At 49.4% G+C, this 25,132-nt stretch overlaps 2 protein-coding genes across 8 annotated transcripts in view; one reads left to right on the top strand and one right to left on the bottom strand.

The window, feature by feature from the left end:
* The window catches only part of UBE3B (ubiquitin protein ligase E3B), a 49,459-nt gene extending 47,412 nt beyond the window's left edge, over nt 1-2,047 (bottom strand). For 3 of the 5 annotated variants that reach the window (XR_010658801.1, XM_065903760.1, XM_065903759.1), the window contains exon 1: nt 1,911-2,047. The gene's annotated coding sequence lies outside the window, so the exon portion shown is untranslated. The remainder of the gene's footprint in view (nt 1-1,910) is intronic. The other 2 variants (XM_065903762.1, XM_065903761.1) reach the window with 2 other exon arrangements.
* Nucleotides 2,048-2,352: 305 nt separating this feature from the next.
* The window catches only part of KCTD10 (potassium channel tetramerization domain containing 10), a 33,442-nt gene continuing 10,662 nt past the window's right edge, over nt 2,353-25,132 (top strand). For 2 of the 3 annotated variants that reach the window (XM_065903976.1, XM_065903974.1), the window contains exons 1-5: nt 2,353-2,440; nt 14,249-14,462; nt 20,691-20,860; nt 23,686-23,775; nt 24,102-24,154. In XM_065903976.1, coding sequence (XP_065760048.1) covers nt 2,438-2,440; nt 14,249-14,462; nt 20,691-20,860; nt 23,686-23,775; nt 24,102-24,154 — 530 coding nt within the window. In that variant the 5' untranslated portion in view covers nt 2,353-2,437. The remainder of the gene's footprint in view (nt 2,441-14,248; nt 14,463-20,690; nt 20,861-23,685; nt 23,776-24,101; nt 24,155-25,132) is intronic. The other variant, XM_065903977.1, reaches the window with a different exon arrangement.

Genomic DNA, 25,132 nt, shown 5'->3' with positions numbered 1-25,132 from the left:
ACTGGGTGACAGTTTCAGGATTCTCAGAGCTGCAAACAAGCCTGCCCAAGCCATGAGCACAATGGTATACTCTTTCCTCAACATGGAGACAGTCTCTCTTTGGGGGCTGGGGAAAGATGGGGAGGGAGAAGAGAGAGCTTTCTCCTGACAGAAAAACCGGAGGCTGCATGTAAACCGTGACTAAGCACCTGGGGGCCATCTCAAAACTTCACTTCTCCCAGGGGGCTCTTCTTTGAGCTCATCAACCCCTCGGCAACGCTATATGCTGGTTTCTGTTTACACCACATAATGGTCTATACTTTGCAGCTTTTCCAATCCTTTCTTCTTCACTTCCTCTATCTGCATAATGTCTATTACAGTTCATCAATCAAATAAAAACACATCAGAAGTATTTGTGAGGTACTTACTCTGCTAAATGTCCTGTAGGACCAAAGAAAAGGCTGTGTATAGCAGAGAAAGCCCTGGATCAAAGTAGCCTTTGGTTCTTTTCAGTTCTGATTCTTTCTCATTTGGCCAAGTTCCTTATCCTCTGTAAGCCTCAATTTCCTTATCTGTAAATTGAAGTTTGGGATTTTCTTGGAGCTCAGATGGTAAAGAATTTGCCTACAACGCAGGAGACCCAGGTTTGATCTCTGGGTCAGAAAGATCCCCTGAGAAGGAAATGGCTAACCACTCCATTATTCTTGCCTGGAGAATTCCATGGACAGAGGAGTCTGGTGGGCTACAGTCCATGGGGTCGCAGAGTCGGACGCGACTGACCAACTGACACACAGACACTTAGCCCAGGCTAGACCCCTAGTAAGGCACAGAGCCAAGATTTTAACAGAGTTAGGACCCTACTTCTATAGGTCCATAAGATATTCAATCTTTTCTGGATGAGGCCAACTTCATGGAGAACTATGAAAGAGCCTGACAGTCCAGACAGTGTCATCCAAAGGTGAAGCACCATAAATACCAACTGCTGTCTGAGCCCAAAAGAATTCTCCACTCATGCTGGGAACAGCTGGGCAGCCAGGTTGAATAACCATAACCATTTGTTAAGCGTGGACCATGGGTCAAATACCATACAGATATTTAATCACCTCTGACTTTTCAACAGCTCTATCAGGTCTCAATAGTCCAATTTTCTTAAGAATAAGCAACAGGACTTAAAACTATTAATGATAACAGCTATCATTTATTGAAGGCTGCAGCCTATATAGGTGCATGCTACCACCTTCACACAGAGAAAACGATATTCAGAGAGGGACATGACTTGTCAGAGGTCACAAGGCTTCTGATTTTGCACTCTTCTCTAACTCCAAAGCAATTACTTATTTTAAGTGAAACAGAGAAGACAAGATCCAGGGACGCCCCCATTCACAGAAGGCAAAGTCGAGAATGCAAGACTGCCCGTGGGGCCGAGTTAGAGTCAGATTACTACCAGGTTTTTCTTTACTGGTATCACTAACTTCAGCTGTTTTTATTGAGAGTCGTCAGGCATCGTACTAAAATTTGAGTTACACGAGCTTCTCCATTTGACAGGAGCTAGTTACTCCATTTTACAGAGTTGGAAACTGAGGCACAGAGAGGGGAGGGAATTCACTCAAGGTTATAGGGAATCGGTTGGAACTCCGGTTCGGATGACTTCTGAGGCCCGGCGTCTTTCCTCGGCAACAACAACCACAATAACAAACCTTTTTCATTCAGCACTAATCTGTTTATAAAGGCTTATTATTGCCTCTTTTTATCTCAGTAGCTCCGGAAATAAACAGGCCACGGAGAAACGTCCCCTGGAGCCCAAAAGCCAGCCCCCAGCACCTGCAACCCCGACTAGGCGAAGCAGGGACCCGGCCCTAGGGCCATCTCCCTCCCAGACCCCGGTCCCACCACTCGGAGAACCCACAACCCTGTTCCCACTCGCTACCCACAGGCCGTAGACCTTTATCCGCTCGAGGCCCCGGCGCTCGGGATCGGGGCCGCAGTTACCACCGCCTCAGCCCAATACCCCCAAGCTCTGCCAGACCCGGCGCAGCTGCCGAGGCCCGACCGCCATCTCGCCCCAGGGTGTTCACTCTGAGAGTTCCGTCGGAAAACAACAACTAGTTCCGGAAACGACAGTTCCGAAGAACTTCTTAGTCCGGATGGGAAAACCTCCCTGCATCTTGTCGTCATTTATGGGAGCTGGAAAAGCGGAGCATTAAGGAGCGGGATAAACGCCTGATCCAGTCGAGAAGCAGACGCAACCCATTCCAGCGAGGGAGCTTGGAAGAAAGCGGTCTCTATCTAGTAGTAGTACGACGGACCCTTTAGGACGCTGTCCTCTGCGGGGCGGAAGTGAGGTGCAGACAGCGGACGTCCCCGCCCCGGCCCCGCCTCCGCCCGCGGCTCACGCGAGCTGGGTGTTTCCTGTCTCTTTCAGTCCGGATTTGGAGACTCCGGCTTCCTCCGGCTTTTCATGGTAAGGAGGGCGTTGCCCGAAGACTGGGGGCTCCAGAGCGGCTTGAGAGAGCCGGGCAGAGGCAGAATAGAGAGGGCAGGGACCGAGAGGAAGGGGTGCGACAAGGGACTGTCGCGATAGGGGAGAGGAGGTTGGATGGGGGGCGAGGTTGGCGGTGGGGGAAGGGCTCTGGGCGGAGAATTGTGTCTCTGTTGTGGGGTGGGGGGCTTGTCCCTGGCTCTTGGGGACGCGAGAAAGGGTATTTGGGCTTGGGGAGTAGATATGTGCTCGAGTAAGTTGTGGGGGGTGGGTAGTAGTGGTGAGGCGGACCACCTCTTAAGACTTGAGTGCTGGTTAGAAATGAGAATTGATGATTGCAAAGAGAACAAAGAGATGTCATTGAAAATGGACTTTGGGGGTGGAAAATGAGGAAAATACGAAGGATTGTGAAGGCGGATGTGTAGGTGACGAGAGAGCGAAGTGAGATTGCTTGGAGCGGGGCGTTTGGGGTTTTTGAAAGTTGTGCTAGAGTCGCTGGGTTTCGGGGAAGTGGGCAAGGTGCGCCTGAGTATTCGGGCCAGTGGCGTGGAGGAAAGAAACGAAAAGGAGCCTGTGGGCGGGCGTGCCTTAGGTGCTGGGAACTCCGCGGAGGGATGCCAGGGGCCTGAGGTCAGGGTGCTTTCGCCACGGAGTTCAGTACCTTAACTGGTGCCCGGGTACCTATCTAGTCAACTTCCGTCGAGACCGGGGTGGCCCCACCTAAGGAGCTGGGGATGTCTCACGCTCTTATCTTCTACCTGTGGGAATGTTTCTCTGTGCTCGGGAACCTTCAGGGCTTTGCTCTTTGCCTTTTTCCCTGGGTGGGAATGACCAAAGTTCAGCCCAGACCCTTTTTTTTTCATTGGTTTGCCCGGAGTCTCTTCCCTGAAAAGTGCAGTCTTAGGGAACACCAGTCCCAAGTCCAATATGGAAGAAGAAATGACTCTACATGTATATGACTTTGAACTGCTCTATTTCTGTGCCAAGTAAGTTCCACCTAAGGGAGAGAAGGCACTGAAGCAGTGGTTCTCAAACTGTGGTCCCCAGACCAGCAGCATCACCTGGGAACTTGTTAGAAATGGCCAAGTTTTCAAGCCCTACCAGACTACTGAGTTAATCTGTGGGTAAGGCCCAGCAAGCCCTGCAAACGATTAAAGTCATGATTTCTTGATTTGGGCTGTTACGAGAAGTGCATGAGAATGGGAGTCAGAGGACCCTAATAGTTCTGATACTTTTCTTTTTCCCTTTGAAAATGGGATTGATGATGGCGTTTTTCTCACTAGACTGTTGAAAGAAGTAGGCCAGTGGTTTGTGCGCTCAACACAGGAAGAGCAAGTAATTTGACAGGACGCTTGGAAGTAGCAGTGGCTGTCCTGTAGGTTTTGGTTACCAAATAATGCTACAGTTTTGTGGCTGGTTGAATTTAGTTGGTTTGAAATGGAACAGACTTTTTTGAATTGCAGAAGTGCCCAGAGTTGGAAAGTTTTATAATTAGCCTCAAGACAGTGAACCCTTAGATCTAGTCAGTTAAAGGAACATCTGAGCTTTGTGACTGCACATTAGCATCACCTGAAGAGCTTTTTAAACACTAGTTTCTGAGTTTCCACACCCTTCCACAATTTGATTAATTGTTCTGGGCTGAAGCCAGCTCTCAGCACATCTAAGAGCACCCAGGTGATTCCAGTACTGCCAGGCCTAGGACCCTCTGGCCTTAAGGATAGCTTGAGGAGCAGAAGGGAAAGGACACTGTTTTTTTGTTTTTTAACATTTATTGCTTGAGGATTATTCTGAAGATTTCGGCTTTAACTTCATGTTATGCGTAAGGAAGCTGAGAGACTTCCCTGGTGATCCATTGGCTAAGACTCCGTGCTCCCAATGCATGAGGCCTGGGTTTGATCCCTGGTCTCGGGAACTAGATCCCACATGCCGCAACTAGAGATCCTTCATGCCACAACGGAGATCGAAGATCTCACGTATCACAACTAAGACCCGGCTCAGCCAAATAAATCAATAAATACCCTTATCAGATCCTCCCAGGTAGAACACATGATTTTAAAAAAAAAGCTAGGAAACAGAGACTTGGTGTATCTAAACGTCGCACAGAACTGCAGTCCAGGTTTGCTAAGCTCTTGTCCAGGCGTTCCACACACACGTCTCCTCCAACACACTGCAAGGAAGACAGTTCTATGAAGAGATGTGGAGAACATTTTGGAGGCTGAGGGATTCAGTATCTTTTTTCCTATTGTACTTGCCTGGATCTCTTTTCAAGTCAAGGGCTTTCCCCCACGGCTGGTTTTTATTTTATTTTTTTTAAGCTAGTGTACAGTTACTTCCTTTCTGTGTGTAGCCTGAAGCTGTCAAGCAGGGGCCTGCTTTTGTTTCTGATTTGGCTTGTTTTTATGTGTGGTTCAGAATTCATAGGGCCCACGGAGCCAGAGGAGGGGCAGCTTCTGCAAGACCAGGAAGTTAAATGTAGCCTGATTGACCTGGGGGTGACACAGATCTTTTGTAACTGTGGGTTGCAATCTTGGCTGCACACTAGAATCACCCAGAGAGTTGGAATTTTAAATTTCTATTTCCCGGCCACATCCCCAGACCAGTTACATCAGAATTTCCCTGGGTCGAGTCCAGGCATCAGTATTTTTTTTTTTTTTTTGGTAAGTGGAGAGCCACCATTGAGAATCAGCAACAGTGTGCTCAGAGGAGGTGGGGAAGAGAAAGCTCGACTTCTGATAGAATAAACTTCCAATTGAATAAAATTGGTAACCGGTATGTCAAGTATTGATCACCTGTGTTTCTTGTAGCCAGTTTTGCTCTCTCCAGCCTCACCTCCCCAACCTCGTTGATGATGAACTCAAGCCTTTGAAACAAAGCAGGACCCCAGCAGCGATGGCTGGGGAGTCCTCCGAAGAGAGGTTTGGCTGTGAGAGCCTCTTGTCTACTGCTTGGCGTCCCCGCTCCATGTGACTTGGGCTCAGGGACAGACAACAGCCAGAACCGCATTTCCCAAGGTCCTCTCCTAGTATCGAAGTGGGCTCCAAAAAGGTGCAAGGCTTGCTTTGTCTATTTGGAATTTTCAAGCTAGACCAAGATATTTTCCACCTTCATCCTCTTAGTAATTCAGTCGAATGTCAGTAGAGCTAGAAATGGTCTCCAAAGAGAAGAGACTTTGAGACTTGGAGCACATCCTCAGATGATCATGGTTTGGTTGCTTCGTGTTGCTCTGAGCCAGGGGCCTGGCCCAGCACCCTCTGGGGCTTCTGTCACCACAGCCCTGGGAGGGAGGCGTGACTGCTGTCCCACTTGCTAGACCAGACTAGGTTCCAGACGGGCTTCCTTGATGGCTCAGAAGGTAAAGAATCTGCCTGCAGTGCAGGAGACCCAAGAGATGCAGGTTCGATCCCTGGGTCAGAAAGATCCCCTGGAGGAGGAAATGACGACCCACTCCAGTATTCTTGCCTGAAAATTCCCACGGATATAGAAGCCTGGCGGGGTATAGCCTGAAGGGTGGAGAAGAGTCGGACATGACTCAGTGGCTAAGCACAGGCTCGAATGGCTCCTTCAGGCTCCCACAGCTGGTCAGTTGCAGGGCCAGGGGCTTAAAGTCACGTCTGCTTTGCAAACCCAAGCCCTCAGCCACACGTGGCCTCCTGTCTTTATTTTCGAGCTTTTCTGAAGAAGACTGAGGCAAGGTCCCCTTTCTCAATTTCTGTGTCATAGCTCTGTATATACCAAGCGTGACCATTGATAAAATCGTGGGCTTGAGGCCAGACAGGACGTGCCCACGTTCTTTCGCTTTGTCATCAGACCGCCTCTGTCTCCATGCACTTCAGGAAGTGACTGAATGTGGGCCCGGGCTATCCAAATTCACAAAAGGGAAATAATGATAGCTGTCTTCCAGCACTGTTTAGATTTATTTATTTAAATATTTATTTATTTGCTATGCCAGGTCTTAGTTGCAGCATGCGGGATCTAGTTCTCTGACCAGGGATCAAACCTGGGCCCCCTGTATTGCGAGCACAAAGTCTCAGCCACCAGACCACTAGGGACGTCCCTAATTTGGATTTTAAATGGTTGTTTGTGATGATGCACATTAGAACTGTGGCATCCTCAGGAAAGGGGCTCTCTGCAGTGATGGAGTGTTCTCTGTCTTGAGTAGGGGCTGCATATATGGGCTTCCCTGATGGCTCAGTGACGAATCTAACTGCAGTGCGGGAGACCGGTCTTCCGTCCCTGGGTCGGGAAGATCCCCTGGAGAAGGGAATGCCAACCCACTCCAGTATTCTTGCCTGGGAAATCACATAAACAGAGGAGCCTGGTGGGCTACAGTCCTTGGGGTTGCAAAGAGTCAGACATGACTGAGCGGCTAACATACACATAGGTGCATCCATTGATCAAAACTCATCAAACTCTACACTTAAAATACACTTCATTGGGACTTGCCTGGTGGTCCAGTGGTTAAGAAGCTGCCTTGAAGTATAGGGGACACAGGTTCAGTCCCTGGTCTGGGAAGAGCCCACATGCCTCGAGGCAACTGAGGCCACGCGCAGCTGCTGAACCCTCCTGCTCTGAAGCCCTCACGCCACCACTCGAGAGCCTGTGCACCTCAGCAAAGACCCCACGTGCTGCAGCTCAGACCCAGTGCGACCAAAACAGATTAAAAAACATTTACTGTATATATATTATCTTTAAAAAGTTATTGGAAAGCAAAACAAGTAGAGTACATAAAATTATCCGTTATGACTTTTATTTACCTGTTTCATGTTTAGGTGCCCTACATAATACTACATCATTTCCCCAAACCGTATTTATTTTTGTGTAAATTTTGATCTGACAAGGGTGCTTAAAAAAAATTTCCGTTTTGCGGCAACTTTCCTTAACTCCCATCCCACCCAAAACCCCCACAAATCCATAAATACAAGCTTTTCACCCCTAATATTTGTATTTTATTGAAGTGTAGTTGACTTACAATGTTTCAGGTACACAGAAATGTGATTTAGTTATACATATACACATATATTATTTTTGAAATTATTTTCCTTTATAGGTTATTGTAAGATATTGACTATAGTTGCCTGTAAACAGTAAACCTTTGTTGCTAGTTGCATATCTATTTTTTTTAAATTAGAAATTTAGCATTCTATTCAGGCTAAGTCAAACAAGTGGAATCAAAATGTCATAAATTTTTTAGGCAAAAATTCATGTTTTCTAAAATATACATTATACATACTGTTTTTATATATGTATACAAGAGCTTTACTACACCTGATAAAGCTTGAGAAAGAACATCAAAAAAAAGAAGAGATGGAGAAATTGGAAAACAAGCTAAATTAAATGGGAGCACTGAATATGAAATAGAAAAAGTGAAACAAACTAGATAAAAGTAAAAGATCCTTATATAGTCCAGTTTTTAAACATGGCTGCTCATTAGAAACATATTGAGCTCTGGCAGAAAAAAAAAAAATAGCAATATCTGACCTTTTGTATTTTTCAAAAAATTCCAAGGTAATTCTGATATGCATCTGGATTTTAAAAAGTGATTACAGGTTTTTCTACTAAATGATAATTTTGGTGACATAAAACTCTATTATTTTTCTGTTGACCAATCATGATACAGTGGTATTAAGTGAGTAATAGTTAATTACATACAGTTTGGGGGATCAAGCAGAGTGATGTGGTAAGTGGAAGTACATGTATGCACATGTTCTCATCTCCTCAGCCAGTCTGTGTCTTTTGGTTGGTGTTTTTAATATATTTACATTTAAGGTAATTATCAATATGTATGATCCTATTACCGTTTTCTTAATTGTTTGGGGTTTATTTTCTGTAGGTCTTTTCCTTCTCTTGTTTCCTGTCTAGAGAAGTTGCTTTCGCATTTGTTGTAAAGATGGTTTGGTGGTGCTGAATTCTCTTTAACTTTTGCTTGTCTGGAAAGCTTTTGATTTTTCTATCAAATCTGAAGGAAAGTCTTGCTGGGTGGAGTATTCTTGGTTGTAGGTTCTTCCTTTTCATCACTTTAAATACATCATGCCATTCTCTTCTGGTTTGTAGAGTTTCTATTGAGAAATCAGCTGATAGCCTGATGGGAGTTCCCTTGTATGTTTGTAGTTTTTCTCTTGTTGCTTTTAGTATTTTATCTCTGTCTTTAATTTTTGCTAGTTTGATTACTGTGTGTCTCAGTGTGTTCCTCCTGGGGTTTATCCTTCTTGGGATTCTCTATGGTTCCTGAACTTGGTTGACTATTTGCTTTCCCATGTTTGGGAAGTTTTCAGCTCTTATCTCTTCAAATATTTTCTCAGGTCCTTTCTCTCTCTTTTCTCCTTCTGAGACCCCTATAATGGAAATGTTGGTGCATTTAATGTTGTCGCAGAGGTTTCTTAGGCTGTCTTCATTTCTTTTCTTTTTTCTGTATTCTGTTCTGTGGCAGTGATTTCCACCATTCTGTCCTCCATGTCATTTATGTGTTCTTGTGCCTCAGTTTTTCCACTACTAATTTCCTTCTACTGTGTTACTCATCTTTGTTCTTTTGTTCTTCTAGGTTTTTGTTAAACATTTCTTGCATTTTCTCAGTCTTTGCCTGCATTGTTTTTCTGAGATCCTGAATCATCTTCACTATCATTATTCTGAATTCTTTTTTTGGAAAATTGCCTATCTCCACTTAGTTGTTTTCTTGGGGTTTTATCTTGTCCCTTCATCTGGGACATAACTTTCTGCTTTTTCATGCTGATTAATGTGGTTTTTGTTTTATTTGCTGTGGGACTGTGGTTCTTCTTGCTTCTTCTGTCCACCCTCTGATGGAGGAGTCTGCGGCTTGTGTAAGCTTCCTGATGGGAGAGACTGGAGGTGGGAAAAACTGGGTCTTGCTCTATGGGCAGGGCCTTGCTTAGTAAAGCTTTAATCCAATTGTCTGCTGATGGGTGGGGTTGCACTCCCTCCCTGGTGGTTGTTTGGCCTGAGACCCGGCCCTGGGCTCTGTGGTAGAGTTAGTGATGAGCTCTGAGAGGGTTCATGCCAAGGGGGACTCCTGGACTGCCGCTGCCAGTGCCCCCGTCCCTGTGGTGAGCCCCTGCTGACCCACACTCCACAGGAGACCCTCCAGCACTGGCAGGCAGTTTCGGTTCAGTCTCCTCTGTGGTCACTGCCCCTCTCCTCTGGGTCTTGGTGTGGGCAAGATTTTGTTTGTGTCCTCCAAGACTGGAGTCTGTTTCCCCCAGTCCTGTGGGAGTCCTATAATCAAATGCCACTGGCCTTCAAGGTCAGATTCCCTGGAGATTCTAACCCCTTTGTCAAATCCCCAGGCTGAGAAGTGTGACTTGGGGTTCAGAACCTTCACAGCAGTGCGAGAACTTCTTTGGTATTGCTGTTCTCCAGTCTGTGGGTCACCCACCCAGCGGGTGTGGGATTTGATTTTTTTCGTGATTGTGCCCTCCTACCATTTTGCTGCAGCTTCTTTGTCCGTGGGGTAGCTTTTTTTGGTGAGTTCCAGTTCCTCCTGTTGGTGGTTGTTCGACACCTAGTTGCGATTTTGGTGCTCTTGCAGGAGGAGATGAGCGTGTGTCCTTCTCCGCCATCTTGAACCGGAAGCCCCTAACTATAAGCTTTATAACCCCCTGCCCCAGGTCTTCAAAGTTTTCCAAAGTTCCTTATTCATGTAAGTTGTTTCTGTCATCCCATGGACGTTGTGTCTATCTGGGGGAAGTGGTTGGTGATACTGTTAGTGTCACTAACTGGTTTTGGCCGGAGGGCGTAAAACTATACTCTGATACTGCAAAAGATTTTTTTAAAATATTCTTTATTGCTTTCTTTTTCAGCCTTCCCACAATGAACATGTATTATATTGATAATTGATAAATAAACAAAAGTGTCTTTTTTTCTGCTGCAACATCTGGCATGTGGGATCTCTAACCAGGGGTTGAATTTCAGTTGAAATCAGGGGACTGATTGCAGAAGGAAGCTGGGAGGTGAGGGGGCCCTGCTTCCTCTTGGCCTCTGTCTTTTGTGTTTGGCGTCAGGTCACAGACACCCCAGATGAGCTCAGTCTGCGCTTTTCAAACCTTAACTCCTTGTGACGTTTTTGCCTGATGGAGCAGGAACAGTTTTTTGGGAAAACACTTTTCTCTTCAGGAGGCCGTTCTTCATCTGTGTCCCGCTGCAGGCCGTGACCCCAGTTTCCCAGGCCACTCTCGAGGGGCTGGAGGTCGAGCAAATTGGCCATTGCCTCTCCTGTCACCGATGGATGGCAGGTTGCCATCAGTTAGTCTCTTAGCCCGTTTAAAAAATAACATCTGTGGGACTTCTGGTGGTCCAGTGGTTCAGAATCCACACTTCCACTGCAGGGACATGGGTTCGATCCCTGGTAGAGGTCCCACATGCCAGGTGTTGCAGCAGAAAAAAGACACTTTTTGTTTGTTTGTTTGTATCAGTTATCAATGTAATACATGTTCATTGTGGGAAGGCTGAAAAAGAATAAAGAATATTTTTTAAAAATCCTTTGCAGTTATCAGAGTATAGTTCTATGCCCTCCAGCCAAAACCAGGAGCATGTTTGTAGTCAAAAGTTGAGTTTGTTTTGTTGATACATTGAGGGAGAACTGTGAGGTGGCTCAGGAGATTCTGGCTTGCAGTGGGTAATTTTGGGGAGAAATCAAGGAAATGGGGCTTCACTTTGTGTTGAATGCTGTCAGGAAATAGGGCTAATTCTGTGATTGGGTCTCAGTAATTCCTTCAAGGTGGGAAGGATGGAATGGGGCTCAGGCTCTAATTGGGAAAGAAGCAGCCGTGGCTCCTACTGGTCATTTTGGGGGGACAGTGTTTTTGTTCTTATTCAGACATAATCACGGAGAAGCCTTGCTTGGATCTTGATCCGTCCACCACCAAGTGGCCTTGTCTGGTGGTGATGGGCTGCAGCACCCCAGAGCCTCAGTGTGCATGCCAGGCAGCTGCTGGCCATCAGGGGCTGCCTTCTCAGTGCTGAACCCCAGGTTCAGTAAAGACTCAGCCACTCTCGGACACTTCTCCAGCTGTAGAATTTTACCTGTCCAAGAAAGTTTTCTACTGGGAGTTTGGCATTAGCTGATATAAACTATTTTATCAGTTCAGTTCTCTCATTCAGTTGTGTCCAACTCTTTGCGACCCCATGGACTACAGCATGCCAGGCTTTCCCTGTCTATCGCCAACTCTCAGAGTTTACTCAAACTCATGTCCATCGAGTCAGTGATGCCACCCAACCATCTCATCCTCTGTCATCCCCTTCTCCTCCTCCTCTAGTCTTTGTCATCGTCAGGGTCTTTTCCAATGAGTCAGCTCTTCGCATCAGGCGGCCATAGTATTGGAGTTTCAGCATCAGTCCTTCCCACGGATATTCAGGACTGATTTCCTTTAGGATGGACTGGGTTGGATCTCCTTGCAGTCCAAGCACCACAGTTCAAAAGCATCATTTCTTCGGCATTCAGCTTTCTTTATGGTCCAACTCTTACATTCATACATGTTTACTGGAAAAACCATGGCTTTGACTATATGGACCTTTATCGGCAAAGTAATGTGTCTGCTTTTTAATATGCTGTCTAGGTTTGTCATAGCTTTTCTTTCCAAGGAGCAAGCGCCTTTTAATTTCTTGGCTGCAGTCACCATCTGCAGTGATTTCGGAGCCCAAGAAAATAAAGTCTGTCACGGTTTCCATTGTTTCCCCATCTGTTTGCCAGGAAGTGATGGGACTGGATGCCACGATCTTCAGTTTTTGAATGTTGAGTTTTAAGCCACCTTTTTCACTCTCCTCTTTCACTTTCATGAAGAGGCTGCTTAGTTCCTCTTCGTTTTCTGCCATAAGGGTGGTGTCATCTGCTTATCTGAGGTTATTGATATTTCTCCCAGCAATCTTGATTCCAGCCTGTGCTTCATCCAGCCCAGCATTTCACATGATGTACTCTGCATATAAGTTAAATAAGCAGGGTGACAGTATACAACCTTGACATACTCCTTTCCCGATTTGTAACCAGTTTGTTGTTCGATGTCTGGTTCTGACTATAGCTTCTTGACCTGCATACAGATTCTCAGGAGGCAGGTAAGGTGTTCTGGTATTCCCATCTCTTCAAGAATTTTCCCCAGTTTGTTGTGATCCACACAGTCACAGTTTTTAGCGTAGTCAGTGAAGCAGAAGTAGATGTTTTTCTGAAATTCTCCTGCCAGCAGATATTGGCAATTTGATCTCTGGTTCCTCTGCCTTTTCTAAATCCAGCTTGAACATCTGGAGTTCTCAGTTCACATACTGTTGAAGCCTGGCTTGGAGAATTTTGTGCATTACTTTCCTAGCATGTGAGAAGAGTGCAATTGTGCGGTAGTTTGAACATTCTTTGTCATTGCCTTTCTTTGGGATTGGAACGAAAACTGGCCTTTTCCAGTCCCGTGGCCCCTGCTGACTTCTCCAAATGTGCTGGCATATTGAGTGCAGCACTTTCACAGTTTCTTCTTTTAGGATTTGAAACAGCTCAACTGGAATTCCATCACCTCCATGAGCTCTGTTTGTAGTGATGCTTCATAAGGCCCGCTTGACTATCATGTAGAGGCTGGATGAGCAGCATATTATGACTAGAGCACAGGGAGCTGTCATGAAAAGAGTGTTAGAGAAGGTCTGTGTGTGTCCGAGTCAGCGGCGTGCCGCAGAGGCGGGCACAGCATTGTAAATCAACTGTAGTTCAATACAAATACAATTAAATTTTATAAATACTTTGGAGTACATGCGTACCAGGTTCCAGTCTCCTTTCGTCCGTCTGCTTAGATCAGATGCGGCATCCGTTTCCACGACTTGAGATGTACACAGTCGCCAGCAGGGCTCTTAGAGAGACTCGGTGGATCTTGCTCTCTGGGGTGACGCTAGTGCAGGAAGCCTCTAATTTTGCAGTAACTGGCTTCCCCGCATCTTTATGTCTTTCATTGAGTCCTTGGAAACACTTTTTCCCTGGAGGGGAATGGTAGTTGAGATCACACTCAGTTTCTTAAAAGCTTGTTTCATGAGTAATTCAGCTGAAAGGTGTCGCTTTTAGCTGTTGCGTGGTGAGTGGCAATAAGGGGACAGAGACCCAGGTAGTGCTTTTGGCCGCTTTAGGATATAGCCACGGTGTCCATTTAGTTATATCAGCAGTAGGCACAGAGGAACTCCTTGTAATGCAGGACTCAGTGGTAAGCTCAAGTCTGCAGGGTCAGCAGGTGAAGCCGTCTGTGGAGTTTGGGGCCGGTTGGGGGCTGCATACGCCTGCCCAGGGGGCACCCGGCACCCCAGCTCACACCGCGCGTTCCCCTGCTGGTGTAGCTGGTCTCTTGATTGTTTTTGTTTTCGTTACGCCAGGTCTCTGTTGCTGTCTGGCCTTTTCTCTAGCTGTGGCAAGCAGGGCCTACTCTGGTTGTGGTGTAAGCCACGGCGGTGACTTCTCGTTGCAGAGCACAGGCTCTAGGTGAGCGGGCCCAGTCATTGCCGCTCCCAGGCTTAGTTGCTCCGTGGCCAGTGGGATCCTCCTGGCCCAGGGATCAAACCTGCGTCTCCTGCGTCGGCAGGCAGATTCTTTACCCCTGAACCACCAGGGGAGGCCTGGCCTCTGATTTTAAGAGAAGGCAGAAATCCAGGTTTTCCTCTGAACTCTTCCTGAGCCGTCGAGACCGGGAGTGAACTGTTCTCAGCTCAGGACACACTGGGACTGAGTAGGACTCATCTGGAGCCCAGCCACAGCCCACTGGTTGAGGAAAGGAAATCTGGCCTGGTGCCCTGACCCTGCTGACCCTGCGTCTTGTCCCCGGGCAGGAAGAGATGTCAGGAGAAAGTGTGGTGAGCTCAGCGGTGCCAGCGGCTGCGACCCGCACCACTTCCTTCAAGGGCACGAGCCCCAGCTCCAAGTACGTGAAGCTGAACGTGGGCGGAGCCCTGTACTACACCACCATGCAGACGCTGACCAAGCAGGACACCATGCTGAAGGCCATGTTCAGCGGGCGCATGGAGGTGCTCACGGACAGTGAAGGTAAGCCCAGCGTCCCGGGCCGGGGCTGTGCTTCTGGTCGAGGGCTTCCTTCCAGTTCAGAAAAGCAACACGAAACCACCTTGGGTTTCCTGTTGTGCTCAGTATTACTGGACATGGAGGGAGCCTTGAGTGTGAGTGGTGGAGACCACATCTATTTGGGGTGTGGTCAAGGAGGGCTTCCCTGAGGAGGCGACACCTAAGCTCAGACCTGAAGATGACTGAGTTGGCCCTGGGTGGGGGGTTGGGTGCGATGTCAGTGGGGTCATAGTCTCCACTTGGCTGTTGGCTTGCTGTGACTTTGAGAATGTCACTCACTTGCCTCCAGGCCCCAGCTCTGTGCAGCGGACACTGGACTGGCTCCCCCTGGTTGGCTTCCTTCCCATTCTCTCTGTGATGATCCTGTGATCTCAGAGTGAGACTCAGGTGTGACCGAGGCAGGAGCGTCTGCTCGGGACCCTTGTCCTTCTAGGATGGGACCTGTCAAGGACTCACAGACCTGAATTGGGGTCGCAGTTCCCCGTTCTCATGTCTGGTGACCCTCCTCAAGTTGTTTAATCTGTTGACATCTCATTTCCCCATCTGGTAAGTGGGCACAGTGACACCCACTCCCTGGGGCTGTTGGTCCATAGGAAGTGTTCAGTATATGTGCATTCAGTGTGTGGGGTTTTTTTTGTTAATCGTGGAAAGTCCTGTTAATACAAGGTGAAGAATTGCATACAGTGATCCTGCTTCCCACGCACCGGGAATGCTCAGAACCCCGCAAGAGGGAGCATCCTTCTCTGACCGATTTTACGGGGGAAGGTGGCATGGTTGAAAGATGGCCCCGTCTTTCGTTGCTTGGCCTGAGCTTGCTTGAGACCAGGCCACAGCCTGCCTTGACCTTACCTTCCCTGTTTCTGAGGCTGGCCTCTGTGCTGATGCCCCTGCCTCTCCCGGGATGGTAGTGCCTGGGAAAGGGGCAAGTTTTGACCCTGGGGGTGGGATTGGGGGCCGTGGGCCCGGTGTGCACAGTATGTTCTCAGATCCTGAGAGAGCACATCCTTGGGCTGTCCGCTGTGGGCGCGTCTCCCTGTGTCCTGGAGAAGCCAGTCTGCGGGGCCCAAAGTCCCGCTTCCCCGGGCTCCCGCTGACCTTGGGTTTCTGGCCCAGCAGCAGGCGAGTGAGGCCAGAGCCGCACCCAGAAAACACAGAGCTTCTTAGAAGTGGGAGGGTCCCCTCTGCTGGGCCACACCCAGCATCGCGGGAGTGTTTGTGGAAATCGGGACAATAGTGCCCCAGCTGCTGAAGGAAGCAGAGCTTATCTGAGAGGCCGGATCCTGGTGGCTTTACTCCCGCCCTGCCCAGTCCCTGGCGGGGCTCGGGGAAAGTGCCAAGTGGGAGCCTCGTCTCCCTGAAGGGCCCTCACTTCTCGTGTCACACAGGAGGCGCAGTCTGCGGGCCTTCCCGCCCCCAGCTGGGAGACTCCCGGGAGTGGAAGCAGCGGCCTGCGTGGGCTTCTCAACAGCGGCCGGACCGTGTGCTTGCCTGGGGCTTCCTGGAAAGCCCGGCGTCCCCAGGGAAGGAGTGTGGGCTTGGATGTGCCAAACCACAGCTGTTTTCACTTCACAGGAGCGCCAGCCCCCTTGGAGCCATTAGGAAAAGCTCACAGTATGGCCTTTTTGGGGCTTTGTTACGTTAAAGTCTCACCCTAACCCTTTGAGGGGCGGCTGCTGCTGTTACTGATTAGTGAGAAATCCATTCCCTGATATCTCAGATGGTAAAGAATCTGTCTGCCGTGTGGGGAGCCTGGGTTTGATCCCTGGGTCGGGAAGATCTCTTGGAGAAAGGCATGGCAGCCCACTCCTGTATTCCTGCCTGGAGAATCCCGTGGACAGAGGAGCCTGGTGGGCACAGTCCATGGGGTTGCAAAGAGTGGGACACGACTGAGCAGCTGACACCACACACATCTCAGACAGGTGAAAGGCTTTTTCAAAAGCTACAGAGCTGGAAGCGAGGAAGCTACTGAAGGCAGAGCTGGCTAGCTCTTACTATCTGCTTTGTGTGATTTGGTGTGGGCTCAGGCTGGGGCGCCCGAGTGTGGCAGCCTTGTGGCCCAACCACTGGCTTACAACCGAAGCCCTTTCAGGCCTGCGACGTCAGGCTGGGTGTCTGGTCCTCCAGTCAGCGCTATGCTGGCAGAGCAATCCTATTAGCCCCTGGGGAGGCACTGCACAGCCCCACCCATGGCCTGAACACCCCGTCAAATCTGCAAAACAGGGTAGACTTTCTGCATCTCCTTCATCCTGACCTTCAGGCGGGGATGCTGTTGGCGACAATGAAGTGTGCCACAAACAGGTGGTCATAGCCAGCAGGACGGCTTGCTGGTTAAGGAACAAGGGTCCTGAAGGTCCCAAACTCTGCATTTTGTTGGTAGAAATCGCCCCAGGATACCTGAGAATCTGGTGGCCTTGGGGGAGGGGACCCGGGGTCCTGGGTGGGTGGCAGACTCTCTTGCACTCCATGCCCTTCTGCCTGTCTGAGTGAGTTGTATGTCGTGTGGGTTGGGAAGATCCCCTGGAGGAGGGCATGGCAACCCATTCCAGTTTTCTTGCCCGGAGAGTCCCATGGGCAGAGGAGCCTGGAAGGCTGCGGGCCACAGGGTTGCGCCGAGTCGGACCCAGACGTGACTGAGCACAGCACAGTGTCAGTAAGGACTTCCTTGGTGGTCCGGTGGTTAAAAGTCCGCCTTCAGGGCTGGGCACAGGGCTTCAGCCTCCTCAGCAGGGAACTAAGGTCCCACATGCCACGGGGCAGCTAACCCACACTACAATAGGAGAAGCCCACAAGCCACAACTAGAGAGAAAGCCTGTGTGCTGCAGCGAAGGCCCAGTGCAGCCAAAAAAACCCAAAGTGTCAGGAGTGCTGAGGCAGAGAAACCCTGCCCTGGAGATGGCGATTCAGGAAGGAGGCCGCTTCCAAGAGTCTGAGTTTGGAACAGGGACTCAAGTACCTAGGCATGTTTGCGATCCTAAAGATCTACCTTACTGTGGCAAAGGAGGGGTCAGTGAAAGCGTCCTGGAGGAGGTGGGGGAGGGAAGGAGAGAGGAAGTATGTGGTCTGCTGCCCCCGACCCTAAGCGGAGCCTCCTCCCAGGTTCCCCGGAAGCCACGCAGACCACCGTCCCCAGTCCCGAGGACCTGTATTCAGGGCTCACCGTCAAAGACCTGATTTGAGTGCTGCCAATAGACCCGGCTTTGTGCTCTGTGCATCCTGTACATTCTCTCGCCTTTGTGCCGGCGCAGGGAGGCACCGTGTTTAGAACGGGAAACTGCCAGACTGAGAGGTTAAGTGAAATGCCGACATCATCCAGCAGGGAAGTGCAGAGCTGGGTTTCCAGCAGAAGCCCACGCTGGGTGTGTCTCTCAGCCCGTCCGTCCGAGAGCCTCTGGGTCTGCACCCCTCACCCGTCTTTCCAGCCCTGGCCAAGGGGCTGGGGGACTGCAGGTCATCCTGACCTGGCTTGGCCTCTCTTAGCTTGTCTTCATGCTAGGGACCGGAACTGGCCATTTCAAAGGGATCGATTCCTGCTCTGAAAGCAGCAAAAATATTTTTGAAGTCAAAACGCTAATTGAAACCTCATGGAGAGCGCGCCTGACTCTCCTTTTTTTTTTGCCCTTATTTGTCCAAAGTATGATTCCTTCGCCACAAGCATTTCCTAGCGGCATTCTTGAGCCAGAGCCCAGTGTCACAGTCGGTCCGCCTGTTGGTTTATGGAGACTCTGGAGTGTCACTCGGGTAATTGATTTCAGGGGCCCTCGCTCTTAGCAGCCGAGTCGTCCACAGCCGAGTCGTCCACGCAGTGAAGGCGGGGACAGCTGAGTGTAACTGGTTGCCATTTCTCCCAAAGCCCAAGGTTCTGCGTGGCTCCTCAGTTCTAGACAATGAAAGGAGGCTTCCTGCAAGTTTCTCGCTTGTTCTCTGTGGTTTAGCGCTGCCTCCCCTAGCGGATGTCCCTGAACCTCTCTGAGCCTCTCATTTTATCTGTGGGAAATGTAGGAGGGCGAGCATTTCTCATCAAGAACTGGTGGGAAGGTAATGCGGTCTTAGCATACTGTGTCAGCTCAGTGGAAGGCAGGCACTTGATCCACAGTAACACAGGTCACAAGCTGGTGGCCTGCAGGCCCTGTTTTGGCTGCCCTGTGGTGGGTTAATAACAGGCTTACAGCTAGTTTTGTTGTTCAGTCACTAAGTCATGTCCCAACTCTTGGAGACCCCAGGGATTGCAGCAAACCAGGTTCCTTGTCCTTCAGTATCTCCCAGAGTTTGCTGTAACTCACATCCGTTGAGTCACTGATGTTATCCAATTGTCTCATCCTCTGCTGCCCCCTTCTGCTCTTGCCCTCAGTCTTTCCCAGCATCAGGATCTTTTCCAGTGAATCAGCTCTTCAGTTTACTGAAAAATCAGGAGATTTCACAGGGAAATCTGCATTTTTGGTTTCTCCTGGAGTATGGGGGCTCTCAGCCCTGGGTTTCATTCCCACCTGGCCACTCTAGGCTAGAGTGGGAGGAGCTCCCTTTGGGGGGCGGGGCCTGTGCTCTTATTGGCCCCGCCCATACACACTCAATGTTGCTGTTTGCTCAGGGATCTGAGCTGCAGGACAGACCCTGAGCCTGTTCTGTGTTGTCTCCGCTGGAGAAAGGAGCAGTAGCATCAGCGGGCACCATCAAGGTGATGGGACTCACCACCGCGTGAAGGCCTCATCCTTCCTTGGATCCAGGGCCCCACCTTTGCTTTGCATTTGCTGAGACTGGGGATAAACTTCTCACTGTACTCAGGAAACCAGAGCCTGTGGAAGGCTCTGGAGGACGAGACCAGTCTGTAACCAAAGGCCCGGGAACCGTGGGCTGAGGAGTAGTTGCTCGGGGAGCGTGGAAATAGCCTTGTCAGCATTCTTGGTGATGGTGGTAGGCACCGCCAGCTCGTGCCCTAGAGCACCCCTGCACCCTTGGTGATGCTGGGTTTGGGGCAGGTGGGCTGACTTGCCGCTCCGGATGTGGAGAGTTGCCTTCGTTGACCTTTGCTGATCCAGGGCCTGGGTCTGAGGAGGACTCGGGGAGGACATAGTGGTCTTAGGAGTGGAAACCTGGCGCTTTTCCCAGACTGAGAGCAAGCAGAGGCAGTGTGACTGATTGCTGTGTAAACCTCCTGACTGCCCTGGGCGCTGGCATTTTCTCTCCTGCAGCATGCAGCAGGAGGTCCGGACCCCTCCATTTGTCTGGCTTCACATTTTCTCTCGAGACATGCTTGGCCTTACTTCCCTTTCTGGTACCTCCTTCTCCTCTTCCCAGGCCCTAGTCCGCTTTCCCTCTCCCAATAGCGTGTACATTTCAGCCGAGGAATCCTGAGAAGCATGGCTTTTAGTGGCGGAGAAACGGGCACCGCAGGCCAGTGCGGGATTGGAAATTGGAGAGGGTGCTGATAAGCGGGAGGGCTTGCCCTGTCCTGCCCTCACCCCCAAGGCACAGTTTTGCACCATGCCTGCTTCCGGTCAGCAGCTGGGAGCCGTTTCCATGTCTCGTAAATGTCAGCGCCATCTCCCCAGGTCAGGCTGAACCACTCGAGGGCAGGGTCTGTCTGGTCACCACCATATCTCAGATCCCTAAATGCCTTATGTGGGGTCACAGATGGAATTTTCTTCTGGTGTTGCTGGTGAGTGCCTGGGGGGCACCCTTGGGAGCCAGATGTCACAGCCTGTGGGCAGTGAGCCTTCTGCTTCCTTAGAAATGGCTCCGCTGTGTGGGAGTCTGAAAAAAATATTGTTGAAAAAGAGTGGACGTTTTCAGCTCAGAAGCCTTTCCACCGTCCATGGGCTGTGGTCGTTGGGACCTCATTTTTACCCAGATGTGGGGCATTAGGCCCTCTTGGGATGCACTTGACAAAGGGATTTTTGAGGCAGCTTAGAAACACGGTTTAGGGACACAGGGGCCCTGCTCCTGGAAGAGCCCAAGACCAACGAGTCTGGGTGCAGTGTCTGCAGCCAGCAGGGCCGTAGGCCATGGTGGTGCTGCCAGGCAGGGCCTCCATCAGCCCTTTGCTGGGAGCTGGGCGGGTGAGGCTGCTGCCCTCTTCATGGTCCTGCGTTCCCCAAGAGGTGGACGGAACCAAGAGCCACTCCATTCCTCTCAGGGCCTTCCAGGAAAGGCATGCCCAGGTGACGAACCCCTCTCTCCTGCCTCCTCCCACCGCAGGCTGGATCCTCATTGACCGGTGTGGCAAGCACTTCGGTACGATACTCAACTACCTTCGCGATGGGGCGGTCCCGTTGCCCGAGAGCCGTCGGGAGATCGAGGAGCTGCTGGCAGAAGCCAAGTACTACCTGGTCCAGGGCCTGGTGGAAGAGTGCCAGGCCGCCCTGCAAGTAGGTGTCCCCCCTCCCTCCCTCACTGAGGTGCTGTGCAAGTTAATGATTTGACCTCGGGGCTGCTCCCCTCTGGCCAGCGTGACCCCTGAGAGGCTTCCCTGGGGTGCCCAGGCCATCTGACTGCTCTCCGGCGTGTTTCAGCCCCCCAGGGATTCAGGTCCTCTCCTGTGTACTTTGCAACCCTTCAGTACCCACCTATCAGGAATACAACTTGATCCATTTTCTGGACCCTTCTGGGGACTTACCCATGAGTCATTGTTGAGAGCACACTATAATCTGCAGACAAACACCTTCCACTCCTCAGCTGGGGCAAGACCACTGGGGTCAAGTCTAGGGAGAGTAAAATCCATGCAAAACTAGAGTGCCTCTTGATGGGGCCAGCAGCTGTGAAGACGTGGCAGAGAATCAGAAGAGTCCCTGTAGGTTGTCAGAGGCATTGGATCTGAATTTGCGAGGCTCAGAGTCCCTGTAGGTTGTCAGAGGCATTGGATCTGAATTTGCGAGGCTCGCGTTTGCGCCTCTCCCGGACGCCTGTCCATGTGGCTCCCCACAGGGGCAGTCGCTGTCAGGCCTGTCTGCCTGAGGAACTGTTAACTTGCACATACGGCCTCTCCCGAGAGAGTCTGTAAACTCACTGTACATCTAATGGAATGTTGAAGCCTTTACTTTGTTGTTTTCATTTCGTGTTTATATTTATTAAAGTAATGCATGTAAAGCATTTACAGAGTCAAGTCAATACTGTAGGCAAGGTTGATGTCTGAAACACTACTATATGCCCTCTATCCACCCCCCCACCCCTAAAGCAGCCTCTTTTAATTCTTAGAGCAGTTGTTTTTTTCTCATATTTTTTACATTGCTATTTATTGATTTTCATTTTTTGGCATCATCCACTGACATTTCTATAGAAAGTGAAAAGTTAGCTCATGCACCACCCCAAACCACTACCAAACTTGCATGCATATATTCCTTCTCTTAATATCGTTTCTCAAAGTTTTGATTAAACCAGTACTCAGAGCTCATAGTAAGTCATATAAATGTTGTTGACAGTTGAGCCATAGAGTATACAGTGATTATTTCCTTTCTCTTGTAACTTTTCAGTTTGCCAGAATTAGTGACTGCTTCATTGTTTTTTGTTTGCTTGGTTTTTTCTAAGTACACAACCCGAAATATAGCCCCAAGTTCTCAGAAGCCTCAGTCTCCATTTTGGTATGCGCAGACACATCAGGGAATCCCTGTTTGGCCTTTGTCTTAGAGACATGCCCTCTGGTTCCTTTTTGTGGTTTCTGTTAGTCTGAGATTAAACCTCAGGGGACTGGCCTCCTAGTTTTTGTCATTTTTATTGTTCTGTTTTCTCAGATGGTTTTTTTTTTTTTTTCCAGTTGTATCTTTTCGAGGCTTCTGTTGAGTTTTTCATTTCTGCTCTCATATTTCTGACTCCAAGAGCCTTTTCTTGCTCTCTGCGTGCTCTCAATGTGGCACTCCAGTCTTGTGTCATAGGGTGTGATACTAGCTCTTGCCGTTCTGATCTTACTATTGAAAGTGTCCTTTCTGCTGCCTTCATCGTGTGGCGGCTCCTCTTACTTTCTCTCTGTCTTGGTTTCAGTCTCATATTTCAGAGGCTTTCTGAATCTAATCTGATGGTCTTTGGTCTGTTGAATTTTTAGCTCTGAAAAAAACTGTAGGTATTGATCTTTGTTGTTCCATGGGCTTCAGTGGCGAATGATAAGGCTGACTTCAGTGGGAACTCTCAATGTCAGAATCTATAAACGCTTCTTCGGGAAGCGCTCCCGTAGAGGAGTCCTCCCCTGTCTAGCCTGGCTGGTATAACCCTGACTGGCTGCCTTTTGGGATCTGAGCAGAAGAGTTAGGGCTCACCATTGAGTGCGTAGATCCTTCACTGAATCCCCTCTTTTCAGAATAGCAAGTCAGCGCTGTCCTCTCCTGTTCAAACTTCTCCAGGAAAGTGGACTTTTCTCCTGCCAGGCTGGGGCAGGGCATCCGTCTGGGGTCTCACCAGTGCTTCTGCCAACAAGCAGGCGGTCCTCAGCTCTTGCTCTCAGCCCACCAGCCTTCAGAGCTGTTCTGGGAAAATCTCCCAGACTCTTTCCTGTCAGCTGGCTTAGGTTTCAGCTTTCTCCTTCTGCTTGGTTGTCATTCATCTGAGACCTGCTTTCCAGCCTCTGACATCTTTTGCCTGCTGACTGTACTTCTCGTATTCCTTTTCTCCTTATGGGCTTATACCTTTTCATTCCTCTGCAGTCATTGCAGTGGAGTTTGTAGGAGCTTTGATGAAATCATTTTTCATCTACCTTGTTTAGGGTTTATTTTTAAGTGGTTTCCTGGACTGTGAGAGGACTTCCCTGGTGGCACAGATGCTAAAGCATCTGCCTACAATGTGGGAGATCCATGTTCGATCCTTAGGTTGGGAAGATCCTCTGGAGAAGGAAATGGCAATCCACTCCAGTACTATTGCCTGGAAAATCCCATGGACGGAGGATCCTGGTAGGCTACAGTCTATGGGATTGCAAAGGGTCAGACACGACTGAGCAGCTTCACTTTTCACTTTGACTGGGCTATGAAAAAGTGTCATCATTGTTAGTATTTATGGAGCACCCTGGCATGTAAGACTCCTGGCCAAAGAGCAGGTTCATTGGAGAACTCCACTCTTGATCGTCGCCCAGCTTATAAAAAGATCGTCTTCCTTTCTTCGCAACTGTGGCTGCCCCATCTCCTCTCGCTAGAGCCTGTCTTTGCCCGGCAGGCCAGCTTAAACAGTCCAATGCTGGGCAGGCCTCCCAGGCTGAAAGTATGTTTTGTTCCAGCAGAACAAAGATACTTACGAGCCATTCTGCAAAGTTCCCGTCATCACATCATCCAAGGAAGAACAGAAACTTATAGCGACGTCAAATAAGGTATGTTGGAGGCACCCTTGTGACATTTCTTTAGCTACTGAAAGTGGTGGAGATTCTTCTGAATAAGTTTTGAAATATGTGTAAAATTGCTTGCACAAGGTCTGAGAAGGGGTCAAGAATGGGAGCCTGTCGCTCACCTTGTGTTGCCCCTGGTATTGGGGTCATGCTGTCTCCCTCTCAGCCCCTCCCCACCCAGCAGGCTACGCTTACCTGCCTCTTCAGACTGATGGCAGGGCCCCAGCTACGAGGGAAGCCAGTGGTTCTCTGCACCTGTGCTCTGAGTAACTCTATTCTTTCTGTTTTTTTTTTCCTAAAACAACCCACAGCCAGCTGTGAAGTTGCTCTACAACAGAAGTAACAACAAATACTCGTATACCAGGTAAGGTGTTGGCCAGAAACAACCTCTGTACTCTTGGCTGCCAGGCGCAGCTCCCTGCCCCCACGTTCCCTTCAGTCGAGGGTGGCCTTTCTGCACCTCTAGAGTGCCTGGGGATACATAGACAGGAAATCTAAATCACACATATTGTAAAATCCACCCTTTTAAAAATACACAGTTCAGTGCTTCTTACTATAGTCCCAGAGTTGTGCACCCATCACCACTCACCTCATTTTAAGCCGTTATCATCATCCCAGAAGGAAACCTGGACCCGTTATCGATCACTCCCCATATTGCTCCACCCTCCTATCTCCCCCAGCCCTAGGCAACCACTGCTGTGTTTTCTGATTCTATGGATCTGCCTACACTGGACATTTCATATAGAGAGAATCATGCAATACGTTGTTTTTTGTGACTGGCTTCTTTCACTCAGCATAATGTTTTCAAGGTTCATCCATTTTGTAGCATGAATCAGTACTTCATTCCTTTTTATGGCTGAATAGTATTCCACGATCCAGACAGACCACATTGTTTATCCATCCCCCAGTTATGGTTGGGCAGTTAGGATTGTTTCCACTTTTGGCCGTTAGGAATAATGCTGGTGTGGACACGTGTGGACACACACATATTTCCATTTCTCCTGGGTAGATACCTAGGAGTAGAATTGCTGGATCATGCAGGGACTCCAGGTTTAATCATTTAGGACCTGCCGACTGTTCTCCATAATGAATACTATACCACTTTATGTTCCCGCTAGCAATATCTATGGGATTCTAGAATACCATTTGCCTCTTGGGAACATGTGGCTCCAAATCAAGAGCTTAAAGGATATGAGGTTGATGAAGTCAGTCAAGACCAGTAAATGGACCCAGGATAAACGGTCTCCCTTGGGCAGGTCGCTCGGCCTTCATGGGGCTCCATGGAGCGTGCCTCTGTGTCCCCCACCTGCTGGCCGTGCCCGCAGGCCCTGTGTGTTCAGCA

Source organism: Muntiacus reevesi, chromosome 13, assembly GCF_963930625.1.
Source record: "Muntiacus reevesi chromosome 13, mMunRee1.1, whole genome shotgun sequence".
Lineage (NCBI taxonomy): Eukaryota > Metazoa > Chordata > Mammalia > Artiodactyla > Cervidae > Muntiacus > Muntiacus reevesi.
Note: the sequence above shows the minus strand (reverse complement) of the source record. Positions and strands in the feature narration are given on the sequence as shown.